This window comes from Hyla sarda, chromosome 5 (assembly GCF_029499605.1).
Source record: "Hyla sarda isolate aHylSar1 chromosome 5, aHylSar1.hap1, whole genome shotgun sequence".
NCBI lineage: Eukaryota > Metazoa > Chordata > Amphibia > Anura > Hylidae > Hyla > Hyla sarda.
This window is the reverse complement of record NC_079193.1, coordinates 271,227,876-271,240,932: the sequence shown is the minus strand read 5'-3', so window position 1 is coordinate 271,240,932 and position 13,057 is coordinate 271,227,876. Positions and strand designations below refer to the sequence as shown.

General features: G+C 42.5%; 1 protein-coding gene across 2 annotated transcripts in view; it reads left to right on the top strand.

Moving 5' to 3' along the window:
* The window catches only part of LAMA3 (laminin subunit alpha 3), a 241,209-nt gene that overhangs the window by 87,497 nt on the left and 140,655 nt on the right, over nt 1-13,057 (top strand). For both annotated transcript variants that reach the window (XM_056521739.1, XM_056521738.1), the window contains exons 17-21: nt 1,380-1,479; nt 1,594-1,646; nt 1,795-1,900; nt 7,934-8,033; nt 11,594-11,750. In XM_056521739.1, the coding sequence (XP_056377714.1) occupies nt 1,380-1,479; nt 1,594-1,646; nt 1,795-1,900; nt 7,934-8,033; nt 11,594-11,750 (516 nt within the window). The remainder of the gene's footprint in view (nt 1-1,379; nt 1,480-1,593; nt 1,647-1,794; nt 1,901-7,933; nt 8,034-11,593; nt 11,751-13,057) is intronic.

Below are 13,057 nucleotides of genomic sequence, written 5' to 3'. Positions count from 1 at the left end.
AATTGGTTGTCACCCTTTAAAGTGAATGTATTTTCAACCATACTAACTATGTAACTATCACCTACAGATGTAGCAGAGTTAACAACCAGATTAGCTCAGTCTGTTAACTCTGCTACGTGTTATATACTGATATGTGTTATTTTCTTCTTATCTATTTGTATTTTTGGATTTTATTTTATTTTTGTTTCCTGTTCTAGAGTATGGGGGTCATCTGGCCTGAGCTGCTTTGAACAGCATTTTACAGCAGCCACATAGGTCATAGGACCATAGGGAACAGCAGTCTAAAGCAGATTGATTTCTACAGAAATGTTTTCTAGGAATGCTATGGGCCCTGTGTGTTGTACAGAGAGGGGAGCTGTGACCATCACCTATTGTGGCTCTTTTGTTCTCTATATATAGGTGTTACCTATCATTGTGATCTTTTCTGTGATATTACGAAGGAGATTTCTGAAAGGTTTTCTCTACAGAAAAGGGTGTCAACTTATTATTACAGAGTACTGCAGTCTTGGACACTTATCCCCTATGCGCGGCTAATGTGCGCATTGTCGACCTCACTGAACAATCACGGCATCTCCGTCTCTCCCATAGAGATACATGGGGGGGAGGGGCGTGTCGGCAGCAGCGTCATGCTGTAGCCGACACGCCTCCTGCACGGGAGAGCCACGGCAGAGCTGGGGCCCCGGACAGGAGATCGCGGGGGGTCCCAGCACTGGGACCCCCGCGATCAGACACTTATTCCCTACCATGGGGATAGGTGTCTAGGGCTGCAGATCTCCTTTAATGGCTGGAGTGAAAATAACATGACTTCGGGAATTGTTTCAATTGGGTAGTGTTGTGCAAAAAAAAAAAAAAAAAAACATTAAAGCTTGATTAAAACAATAGGTCATTTTCTGATAACACATAAACTGGAAAAACTTGCACATAGAATATGATATACAGGTTAAAAGGTACAAAGTTAAATGATCTTGAGCTTTTCCAATTATTTATTTATTTTGTCTTGAAACTGATTCCTCTCTTTATTTCTTATCTTTATTTTTTTGTCTACACTATTATGCAAATATGAAGTAGGCTGTTTTAGATGTATTGTAACAAGAAAAGCTTAGCTCTGTTCACACTGCCGTCACGGATTCTGATATAATGGATCTGTTATGATCTGTCATGATGTGTTAGGATCCATTTGATGTATCTGTTCATGTCAATTATAACTCCCTATTCTCCACCATTGCAATGTGATGGTGGGGTGAGCAGGTGTCCATTTTTCTTTTAGTGGCTGAAATAGAGCAAAATGCTGCCTCTTCTGATCATGAAAAGGGAAAAGATGAAAAAGAAACCCATTTTATAAATGAGTTCTCATGGATTTGAATGTTTTTTTTTGTCAGGGCTTCTGCCATTGCCTATCAAAAGTGGAGGGTATAACCTGTAACCACTGCAAACCATTATTTTGGAATTTAGATGAAGACAATCCTCAAGGTTGCATTGGTAAGACATGATTCATGCCTGTAGCTCTAAGTATGTGTACAGTATGTCATTGGTATTAATATATGTAATACTGTATATAGATCAAGTACATTCATGTGACATTTTTGTTTTCAGGCTGTGCTTGTGATGTTGATGGAACAATAAGCGGAATAGGGGAATGTCATCAGGTAATGATACAAACATACTTAATGGGGTGGATTTATCCCATAAAACAGTGCCACTGTTGGCCATGGGCTGTACAATCTATACTAAATAGCCCTATATATATTTTTCATTTTATACATAATATACAAATGTTGACACTTTTCTTTTTAGACTGAAGGAGATTGTCATTGTAAGCCAAACACTTGCAGCACATCGTGTGGAACTTGTGAAGAAGGTTATTTCTACTTAGATGGCAAGAACTATTTTGGATGTAAAGGTATGCTGGTATTGGGAGTCCTAGAAAAATCACTTAATACGAGTTTGTTCTGTATTGCAGTTTAGGAAATGTTTGGCTGCTTTCACATTTTTCCTAAAAAGCATTGCATGTTTTTTTTTCTTTTCCTTTGTAACCAAATGTAGTCATATGATCAGAATATTATATAAGTAACAAATGGGGCAAATACACCATGAAAGGCATGTTACACAGCTGCTGTTTTCAGGCTACTTTCACACTATAAAAAAGTTCCTGCTACTGCCTGTCAGGTGCGGATCCGTGGTAAAATAGCGAGTGAAAATTTTTAGCTTGGGTCATTTTCTCCTGCTATGTTCCGGCGGATTAACGTTCGCAATAACGGATGTTAGAGAATCCCATTCAAGAGAATGGGATTCTCTGTGCCCGTTATGCCTCCCTTAAGGTCCGTTACAATAACAGACGCTAATGGCCAGGAAAAAAAAAGAGCCTTAACGTCCATTTGTAACGGAGCTTTTCTATAGTGTGAAAGAAGCCTCAGTTGTATTTGCTGCAGACACCATTGGATATCTGTTATGTTATAAAAGCATACTGTACCTTTCCTGGAGCTGTTGATGGTTGCCAAACCCATAAAATCTCCTTTTTTTCCTTAGCACTGTGTTAAGGAAGGAGAACATAGCTGCTTAAGTGCTGGTACTGATTTTCACAACACAGGCACAAGATTTATTGACAGGGCTTAGCACTGTGAGCCGAGCCCTGTACATCAGGAGGGTCTGGGAGGTAAGGGACTTGAGTGGCACTTAAGCAGCTCAGAATTGCCTCCATGACACTTGGCTGAGTATGACTGATGATTTTATAAGTTTGGCAATTGCCGTAATCTCCAGGGCAGGTACAGTTGGCTTTTATACACTAACATTTTTCTGCATTTCTTACCAGCAAATACAGCTGCCAAATTCCCTTTAATATATTTTAAAACCCTATAAAAACACTGTGAAAAGAAGCCATGAAGAGGATTTACTCTACTGGATCAGTAGGGAGCTAACTGCTTGTACTCCTCTTGGTCCCAAGACGTAGAGTAAAAAAGAAGTGATGATGTTAATAGCTCTGAATGTGGGTTTTAATAAGAAATGTAGGAGACTTAATTGAGACATTTAGAAACAGTGTTCAGCAGTTTTATAAATTATAAGAGTTTACAGGAAATAGTGGCCTTAATAAGGTCACCCAATAATGAGGTTCACAAGACCAAATGGATTCCCACAGAAGGATGAGGGTCTGGTTGTTGGCAAATCAGATTAGACCTACTGTGTAAATACAGTAAGTTCAGAATCCTGTGCTAATTTTATAGCATAGTGTTGGCATACTGTCTATGGCTGTGGGCAAGCGTGCAGGGGGAATAAGAAAGAAGTCTGGCCCCTTTTTAAAGATATAATTTAGAAAAAAAATAGGTATACTTATAAGAGGATCTATCAGCTCTCCTGACATATCTGTTTAAGTAAACACTTGAATTCTCCATGAAATAACAATTATGTAACATGTTTTCATAGAGCGCTGAGTTGTTCACTTCATGAACATGTTCAGGCTCTATTTTGCTGGTATGTCCTCCCACCTCCCATCCAACTCGCTTTTTAAAGAGTATCAGTCTGGCTTTTACCACTCCACTAAAACTGCCTTAACCATAGGGACCAATGAATAAGTGACTGACAAAGCTTTACACCAATATTGTGTGCTTGTCCGTCTTGTCCTATCCTCTGCCTTTGACCACTCTCCCTCCTGTTAAAAACTTTCACCCTTTGGTGTCACAGACATGGCACTCTCTTCTCACACCTCACCAACAATGCCTCCCACTCACACACCACCTCCATGTTTTATTCCGTCTCTCTGTTAGAGTTCATTTGCTCTGGGGTTCATACTTTTACACCTGTATGTTTGACCCGGGACACAATTTAGAATTTCTTGGCTTCCAATACCACGTTTATGCAGATGACACTTAAATGTGTCTCTTCAGTCCAGACGTCACTTGCTCTACTATTCAGGATCACAAAGTTTTCTAAAACTCATCATGGAGAAGATGGAATTTATCATCTTTCCCTCATCTTGCTCAAACCCTTTTCCCCACACAATCTGTCAATTAGTCTTTGGTTCCACTTTGTCCTCAGTCCATGCACCCAAGCCTTCACCACCTTCCTCCATCTCCACCTCAAAATATTTTTAATGGGGTACTCCGGTGGAAAACAAAATTTTTCAAATCAACTGGTGCCACAGAGTTAAACAGATTTGTAAATTACTTCTATTTAAAAATCTTAAACCTACTTATACTGCTGTATGCTCCACAGAAAGTAGTATTTCTTTCTGGAATTCTTTTCAGTCTGACCACAGTGCTCTCTGCTGACACCTCTGTCTGTATCAGGAACTGTCCAGAGCAATAGAGGTTTGCTATGGGGATTTACTTGTACTCTGGACAGTTCCTGACATGGACAGAGGTGTCAGCAGAGAGCACTGTTGTCAGACTGAAAAGAATTCCAGAAAGAAATAAAACTTCCTGTGGAGCGTACAGCAGCTGATAAGTACTGGAAGGATTAAGATTTTTTAATAGAAGTAATTTACAAATCTGCTTAACATTCTGGCACAAGTTGATTAAAAAATAAAAAAAGTTTTTAACCTTTAACAACGCAGGACGTAAATGTACGTCCTGGTGAGCTGGTACTTAACGCACCAGGACGTACATTTACGTCCTAAGCATAACCGCAAGCATTAAAGCGATGCTCGGATCATGCGCGGCAGGTCCCGGCTGCTGATCGCAGCCAGGAACCCGCCGGTAATGGCGGACATCCGCGATCCCGGCATCTGCAGCATCGCGGTCACTAAAATGGATGATCGGATCGCCCGCAGCGCTGCCGCGGCGATCCGATCATCCAGCACATCCCCTCACCTGGCTCCGCTGCCTTCCCGGCGTCTTCTGCTCTGATCTGCCTTTCGCAGACCAGAGCAGAAGATGACCGATAATACTGATCAGTGCTATGTCCTATACATAGTACTGAAGAGTATTAGCAATCGAATGATTGCTATAAATAGTCCCCTATGGGGACTATTAAAGTGTAAAAATTAAAGTTAAAAAGTAAAAAAAAAAAAAAAGTTTAAAAAATTTGAAAAACACCCTCCCCCAATAAAAACGTAAATTGTCCCATTTTCCCTATTTCACCCCCAAAAAGTGTTAAAAAATATTTTAGATACATATTGGGTATTGCCGCTTGTGTAAATATCTGAACTATTAAAATAAAATGTTAATGATACCGTACGGTGAACGGCGTGAACGCAAAAAAAAAAGTCCAAAATAGCTGCTTTTTTTAATAACATTTTATTCCCAAAAAAAGTAATAAAAAATGGATTAAAAGTTTTATATAAGCAAATATGGTATCAATAAAAAGTACAGATCACGGCGCAAAAAATGAGCCCTCATACCGCCGCTTATACGGAAAAATGAAAAAGTTATAGGTCTTCAAAAAAGGGGGATTTTAAACTTACTAAATTAGCAAAATTGCGGTTTTCTTTTTAATTTCCCCACACAAATAGTATTTTTTTTGGTTGCGCCATACATTTTATGGTAAAGTGAGTGATGGCATTACAACGGACAACTGGTCGTGCAAAAAACAAGCCCTCATACTAGTCTGTGGATGAAAATATAAAAGAGTTTTATGATTTTTTTTGAAGGCGGGGAGGAAAAAACGAAAACGTAAAAATAAAATTGACTGAGTCCTTAAGGCCCAAATGGGCTGAGTCCTTAAGGGGTTAAACCCACTCTTTCCTTAACTTTGGCTAGTACAAACCATCTCCTACCTTGACTGCTTTAACATCTTTTACTGTGGCATTCTACAACCTACAGCAACCCCACTGCCACTAGAGATGAGCGAATTTACAGTAAATTCGATTCGTCACGAACTTCTCAGCTCGGCAGTTGATGACTTATCCTGCATAAATTTTTCAGCTTTCAGGTGCTCCCGTGGGCTGAAAAAGGTGGATGCAGTCCTAGGAGACTCTTTCCTAAGACTGTATCCACCTTTTCCAGCCCACGGGAGCACCTGAAGGCTGAACTAATTTATGCAGGAAAAGTCATCAACTGCCGAGCCGAGAAGTTTGTGACGAATCGAATTTACTGTAAATTCGCTCATCTCTAACTGCCACTGTACTGCTATATGAACAACTGTTTTCTTGACTGCTCACAGATGACCAGCTGCTTCCCCCAAATACTGTCTCCTTCTCCTCACCTTGTATATTGGAAGCCGTCATGGGCAGGGTCCACTCTCTTTCTGTACTAGTTTGCTTATTGCTTTATTCGTGTTTATTATACTTGCTTATTGTAAACCCCTTACCACACCATATATACTGCTCCGTAAAATTCATAGTACTGTAAAATGAATAATAATAAGTGTATGCCAGGATACCAGCAAAAAGGTAATCCAAAGTACAGTGGTCCCTGAGGGTGCGTTCACACGGGGGTATTTGTCAGTGGATCCGCACCTGCGGATCCGCTGACAAAGGCCCCTAAAGTGCTGCCCTCTTTGTGCCTGCTAATAGCGGCAATCCGCCGCTACCAGCAGACACACTGTGATGTGCGATTCGCAGTGTATCCGCACATCGCGGCCGCTCCCCCGGCTCCCTGAGCTACACAGAGAGCGGCCGCGATGTGTGCGAGTACACTGCAGGGTAACTCGCACATCGCAGTATGTCTGCTGGTAGCGGCGGATTGCCGCTATTAGCAGGCACAAAGAGGGTAGCACTTTAGGGGCCTTTGTCAGCGGATCCGCAACTGTGGATCCGCTGACAAATACGCCCGTGTGAACGCACCCTCAAGTTACAATATTAATTGGTTCTGGGATGACCATTGTATGTTGAAACCATTGTATGTTGAGACCACAACTCTATGGAAACCTGGTAATTGGTTCTAAAGCGCCAAAATGTCATCCAAAAAAAGAAAAAGTGAGAATTAAAGAAAAATAAGTAGAAAATTAATATAGATAAAGCAAATCCTTACATATAAAAGTAAGAAAGATCTGCTGGAAGCTGTAATCACTGTCTATTTCAGTGTTTTCCAAGCAGGGAGCCTCCAGCTGTTGCAAAACTACAACTCCCAGCATGCCCAGACAGCCAAAGGCTGTCCGGGCATGATGGGAGTTGTAGTTTTGCAACAGCTGGGGGCACCCTGCTTGGGAAACACTGGTCTATGCAGAGGACAGGAGCTTCTTCGGGGTCCTGTACAGTACACAATGTCCTAAAAAAGTAACATGGAGTCGCCCTTACCTGGTGTCCAAAGGAGCAGGTAACCCTGGTACAGGTAAAGTGTACAGGACATGTAATACCTCCCTGTACTGTAGGGGGCGCTATCAGACACAAGTCAGTGCATACGCTTCAGTAATACAGGTGTTTTACCAGTAAATTGCCCATTCTGATTAGTCAGATCTTCCAGCCATTGACATTTTGCAGATCTGGACTGTCTGTAGCATTGTATGTTGAGTCTGGTTTCAACTTACAATGGTCCAGAAAAGACCATTGTATGTTGAAACTATTGTATGTTGAGGCCATTGTAAGTTGAGGGATCACTGTATACCATACAGGCTATGTTTGGTCTGTTGCCCTGTGCATTTGTATCTCGTTAAATAAATGTAAAGTATAAGTAAACAAACTGTAGTAACTAGTAGACTGTACTTACATTACAGATGCAAATGATGTAGACATACTGTTTCTAAAAATGTATAAATAAATTGCCAACTGGGTGGATTCATTGTCCTTATCATTCTCCTTATGAGTTGTGTCACCTCTAGCACAGTGCAGTTTGCGCTGACAGTGTATAGGGGGCACACTGTGGTTACGTAGTACATAGGGACAAACTAGGGGAATAGTAACAACCAGTGGTCAGTGTATTCATTGTGGAAGTTGGTGTTGGTGTATTTTCATGCTCTAACTTGAATAGTTTATATTGGTGGAGGTAACAAAGCTATACAGATACCAGGTGACATGGGGATTATTCATTGTTTTGTTAACATTAGTCACTGTACTTTATGACAGGTTGTCAGTGCGATGTTGGGGGATCTGTCAGTCATCGCTGTGATGAGTCTACAGGAAATTGTATTTGCAGAAGTAATATTGAAGGCCAAAACTGTAACCAGTAAGTTATACATGTTCACAACTAAACCAGCAGAAAGTTTATAATTATATTGCAATGCATGACAGTACAATATTTTACCGCAGTTTTTATATTTGTGGTAGTATTAAAATGAAATTGTACTTTTCTCACCCTCTGAATCTCACAAAACTACTTGGGTAGATGCGCAGAAGCATCTTTATATAAACATATCGCCTATGTACATGATAGCGTCAGAACTCTGTCAACTCCCGCGATCTGCTGAACAAAGCCCCGCCTCTTACCTCTGGATGCTCCTTCTCCCCTCCGAGTGCTAAACAGTGAAGGTCCACTTAGCCAGTCACCATCTGAGACTAAAGTGAGAAAAGCCAGGGAGACCCAGGGTGCCCTCAATACCTCTGACAAGCTTTTTGGCTTCCCAAACGAAAGGTTCCAGATCAAAGTTTAAGCCTTGAGGCTTTAAAATCTTTTAACAATAAAAGGCTTGGAGGGGGATAGCCTCCCTGTAAAGTTCTTTAGACATTACCAAGAGTATCTAGAGTATCAATTGCTGGATGTTTTTTGAAGAGACAATGGTCTGTGGGGACTTGCCAGCACCCATGAAAGAGGCTATTGTAATATTGATACCTAAGCCCGGAAAAGATCCTACTGTCCGAAAGTCATGTATCACTGTCAATGAATATTAAGATTTTGCCTAAAGTTTAGGCCCATAGGCCGTTGGGGATTATTAGGTTTTTTCTTTGTAGAAATCAGATGGGCTTTATGACATGGCAGTAACATCCAAGCAAAATTCAGAAAAAATGTTTAAAGAGAAACTGACCGCCTGTTCATCCGCACTAAACCAAATATACTGGGTCATAGTGCAAGTAAACAGCTTTAAAAAGAGGGGTCACATACTTTTTTGTGGTAGTTGCAGAGTTATTGCTGTTTATTCACTTATAGGGGTACTCCGCTGGAAAACATTTTTTTTAATTAACTGGTGTCAGAAGGTTAAACAGATTTGTAAATTACTTCTATTTAAAAATCTTAATCCATCCAGTACTTATCAGCTGCTGTATGTTCCTGAGGAAGTTCTCTTCTTTTTGAATTTCCTTTCTGTCTGTCCACAGTGCTCTCTGCTGACACCTCTGTCCATGTCAGGAACTGTCCAGAACAGGAGCAAATCCCCATAGCAAACCTATTCTGCACTGTACAGTTCCTAAAATGGATAGAGGTGTCAGCAGAGAACACTGTGGTCAGACAGAAAGGAAAGTCAAAAAGAAAAGAACTTCCTGTGGAGCAAATAGCAGCTGATACGTACTGGAAAGATTAAGATTTTTAAATAGAAGTAATTTACAAATCTGTTTAACCTTCTGGCACCAGTTGATTTACAAACATTTTTTTCCAGTGGAGTACCCCTTTAAGTGAATAAACAGCAATAACTCTGCAACTACCACAAATAAGTATAACTTTCTGGCACCAGTTGATAAAAAAAAAAATATATTTTTCTAGGGGAGTACACCTTTAATCCTATTGCACTTCTGTGCACAATGGAGGCAGGGATTTGGCTCGGCGAGCTCCCCTGCCACCTCAATATTCAGCAACTGGCCTGCCCCCATGACAAATATGCAAATATCTTCTCTAGTCTGCTGGGTGTAGAGGCAGTGGCACCTGTGCTCTGCTCAGAGAGTATATTGGGTGTAGTGCGGGTAAACAGGCTGTCAGTTTCTCTTTAAACCTTTCCAGATTTGTGGTAAAACCCCTTCACATGAACACCAATGCACTCTGCTTTAAGTATTATTTTTTTAATTCGTTTTTATTGAAAACAACCATCGGCCATGTGGCCATAAATAAGGCATAAACATACATATACTGCAAGAGGTGCAGAAGCACCCACACACAAAAGTAATGGTACAGTAGCAGGTTAACAGTTTCAGGTAGACCCGACAATAAAATCACACAAAAATTATCAATGGAAATCAAATTTATCAACCCATGGAGGTCTGGATATGGGTCACACTCAAAATCAAGGTTGAAAACCACACTACAGGCTGATCCAACTTTGATGTAATGTCCTTAAAACAAGTCAAAATGAGGTTCAATAGTGAGTGTGGCCTCCACATGCCCGTATGACCTCCCTACAATGCCTGGGCATGCTCCTGATGAGGTGGCGGATGGTCTCTTGAGGCATGTCCTCCCACACCTGGACTAAAGCATCTGCCAACTCCTGGACAGTCTGTGGTGCAACGTGGCGTTGGTGGATGGAGCGAGACATGATGTCCCAGATGTGCTCAATCGGATTCAGGTCTGGGGAACGAGCGGGCCAGTCCATACCATCAATGCCTTCCTCTTGCAGGAACTGCTGACACACTCAACCCACATGAGGCATAGAATTGTCTTGCATTAGGAGGAACTCAGGGCCAACTGCACCAGCATATGGTCTCACAAGCGGTCCGAGGATCTTATCTCGGTACCTAATGGCAGTCAGGATACCTCTGGCAAGCACATGGAGGCCTGTGCGGGCCCCCAATAAAATGCCACCCCACACCTTTACTGCCCCACCGCCAAACCGGTCATGCTGGAGGATGTTGCAGGCAGCAGAATGTTTTCCACGCCGTCTCCAGACTCTGTCACGTCTGTCACATGTGCTCAGTGTGAACCTGCTTTCATCTGTGAAGAGCACAGGGCGCCAGTGGTGAATTTGCCAATCTTGGTGTTCTCTGGCAAATGCCAAACATGCTGCACGTTGTTGGCCTGTAAGCACAACCCCCACATGTGGATGTCGGGCCTCCATACCACCCTCATGGAGTCTGTTTCTGACCGTTTGAGTGAACACATGCACATTTGTGGCCTGCTGGAGGTCATTTTTCAGGGCTTTGGCAGTGTTCCTCCTGCTCCTCCTTGCACACAGCCGGAGGTAACGGTCCTGCTGCTGGGTTGTGGCCCTCTAACAGCCTCCTCCACATCTCCTGATGTACTGACCTGTCTCCTGGTAGCGCCTCCATGTTCTGGACACTATGCTGACAGACACAGCAAACCTTCTTGCCACAGCTCGCATTGATGTGCCATCCTGGATGAGCTGCACTACCTGAGCTACCAGGTTGTAGACTCCGTCTCATGCTACCACTAGAGTGAAAGCACCACCAGCATTCAAATGTGACCTCAACATCAGCCAGGAAGCATATGAACTGAGAAGTGGTCTGTGGTCACCACCTGCGGAACCACTCCTTTATTGGGGTGTCTTGCTAATTGCCTATAATTTCCACCTGTTGTCTGTTCCATTTGCACAACAGCATGTGAAATTGACTGTCAATCAGTGTTGCTTCCTGAGTGGACAGTGTGATTTCACAGAAGTTTGATTGACTTGGAGTTACATTGTGTTGTTTAAGTGCTCCCTTTATTTTTTGGAGCAGTGTATAAAATCTACCAGATAATGCTATTTTCATATTTATACATTTGTTGCATGGCTGGTTGTGAATGATCAACTTTTCTGTATATTTTAATTAATATGATAGTTTGGGTGTAACATTTATGTGTGAACATTGGAAGCAAAATATTTCTTAGTGACCTTATCCACCTAATACCATATCTATTTGTTCTCCCAGGCCTAAAGAAAACTACTACTTCCCTGATCTCCATCAGATGAAATTTGAAATTGAGGACGGCACCACAGTTAATGGGAGGGCTGTTCGCTTTGGATATGATCCTCAAGTGTTTCCAGGATTCAGCTGGCGGGGATATGCCCAGATGTCTTCAATACAAGTAAGAGAGTTGTAATGAGACAACTTTAATGACTTACACACTAATCTAAGGTTTTGTTCACAGTTTTGCCATTTTTGATGTGTTAGAGCTCATGCCCACGGCCATACAATGGCTTTGTTTTGTACAAAGCCATAATAGAAAACATCCTGAAATACCCTTTTAAAGGCTAATGGACTGGCAGAAACAATAGTAAAATATTTCCTTGTTTTCTAGTGTGTAGAAATAATACAAAAGAATCATTCCTTCATATAAATTGTAAATTATTAGGCCATGTTCACTTTACAAAAAGGCTCTGCTGCATACCTACAGAAACGTATGCTGCACTTTTGAGTCCAACATTATAAAAGTATACATTCAGGAATTGGGCCAAACATTTAGTCTATTAAAATGAATGGAGCCGCTGTGAATACATTGACCCTGATTTACTGTTGTAAACCCGACATGTTCTGTTGGGTTGTGCGCCGGAAATTCTGTCTGCGCCAGAATTTGCGCCAGAATTGAACAAACCCGACTAACTCTCCATTTTACTATGAAAACCCAAAAAAGGAGGCGTGTCCCCAACTTTTTCACAAAAACCCAACATATTTACTATGGTTTCCACAGAAAATGTAGTGGATTTGAGCTGAGGAAAACCCGACAGATCAGAGCAGGTGTAAAAAAAACAAAACGTAGGGAAAGTGGAAAATGTAGGGAAACCTTGTGGAAAAAAAATTGTAGGTAATTAACCCCTTCCCGCTATTGGACGTATGCATACGTTCAGGCGAATTACACGTTCGCGCAAATGGACGTATGCATACGTCCAAGCGATCTCCTGCTCTGCCGTGGGCAGCGCAGGAGATCGCGGCTGGGACTCAGCTGTCAATCACAGCCGGAGTCCCACCGCAGCTGCCGGGGCCGCGATCACGCCGGTCCCGGCAGCATTAACCCCATAGATGCCGTGATCAGTTCTGATCACGGCATCTATGGTGTTTGCAGGGGGAGCGCTCTCCCCCTGCCCATCAACGGCGGCTCCGCGATAAAATAAGGGGGATCGGGGGTGTCCAAGACACCCTCGATCCCCTTTGAAGAGATAGGAGTGAGGTGGCAGGGTTGCCACCCCTCCTATCCCTGCTATTGATCGGCCGAGCGACCGACCAATAGCAGACTGGGGGCGGGGAGTTAAAGTTCGGTTCCCCCCCCCCGCTATGCCCACCCATCGGTGTCCGGGCACAGTGGGGGGAACCGCGTAATAGCGGCGGCAGCGGCGGTCACTTACCCGGCGGAGGCTGTGATCACGGCGGCGGTGGAGGTGAGTATGGCGCCGCGTG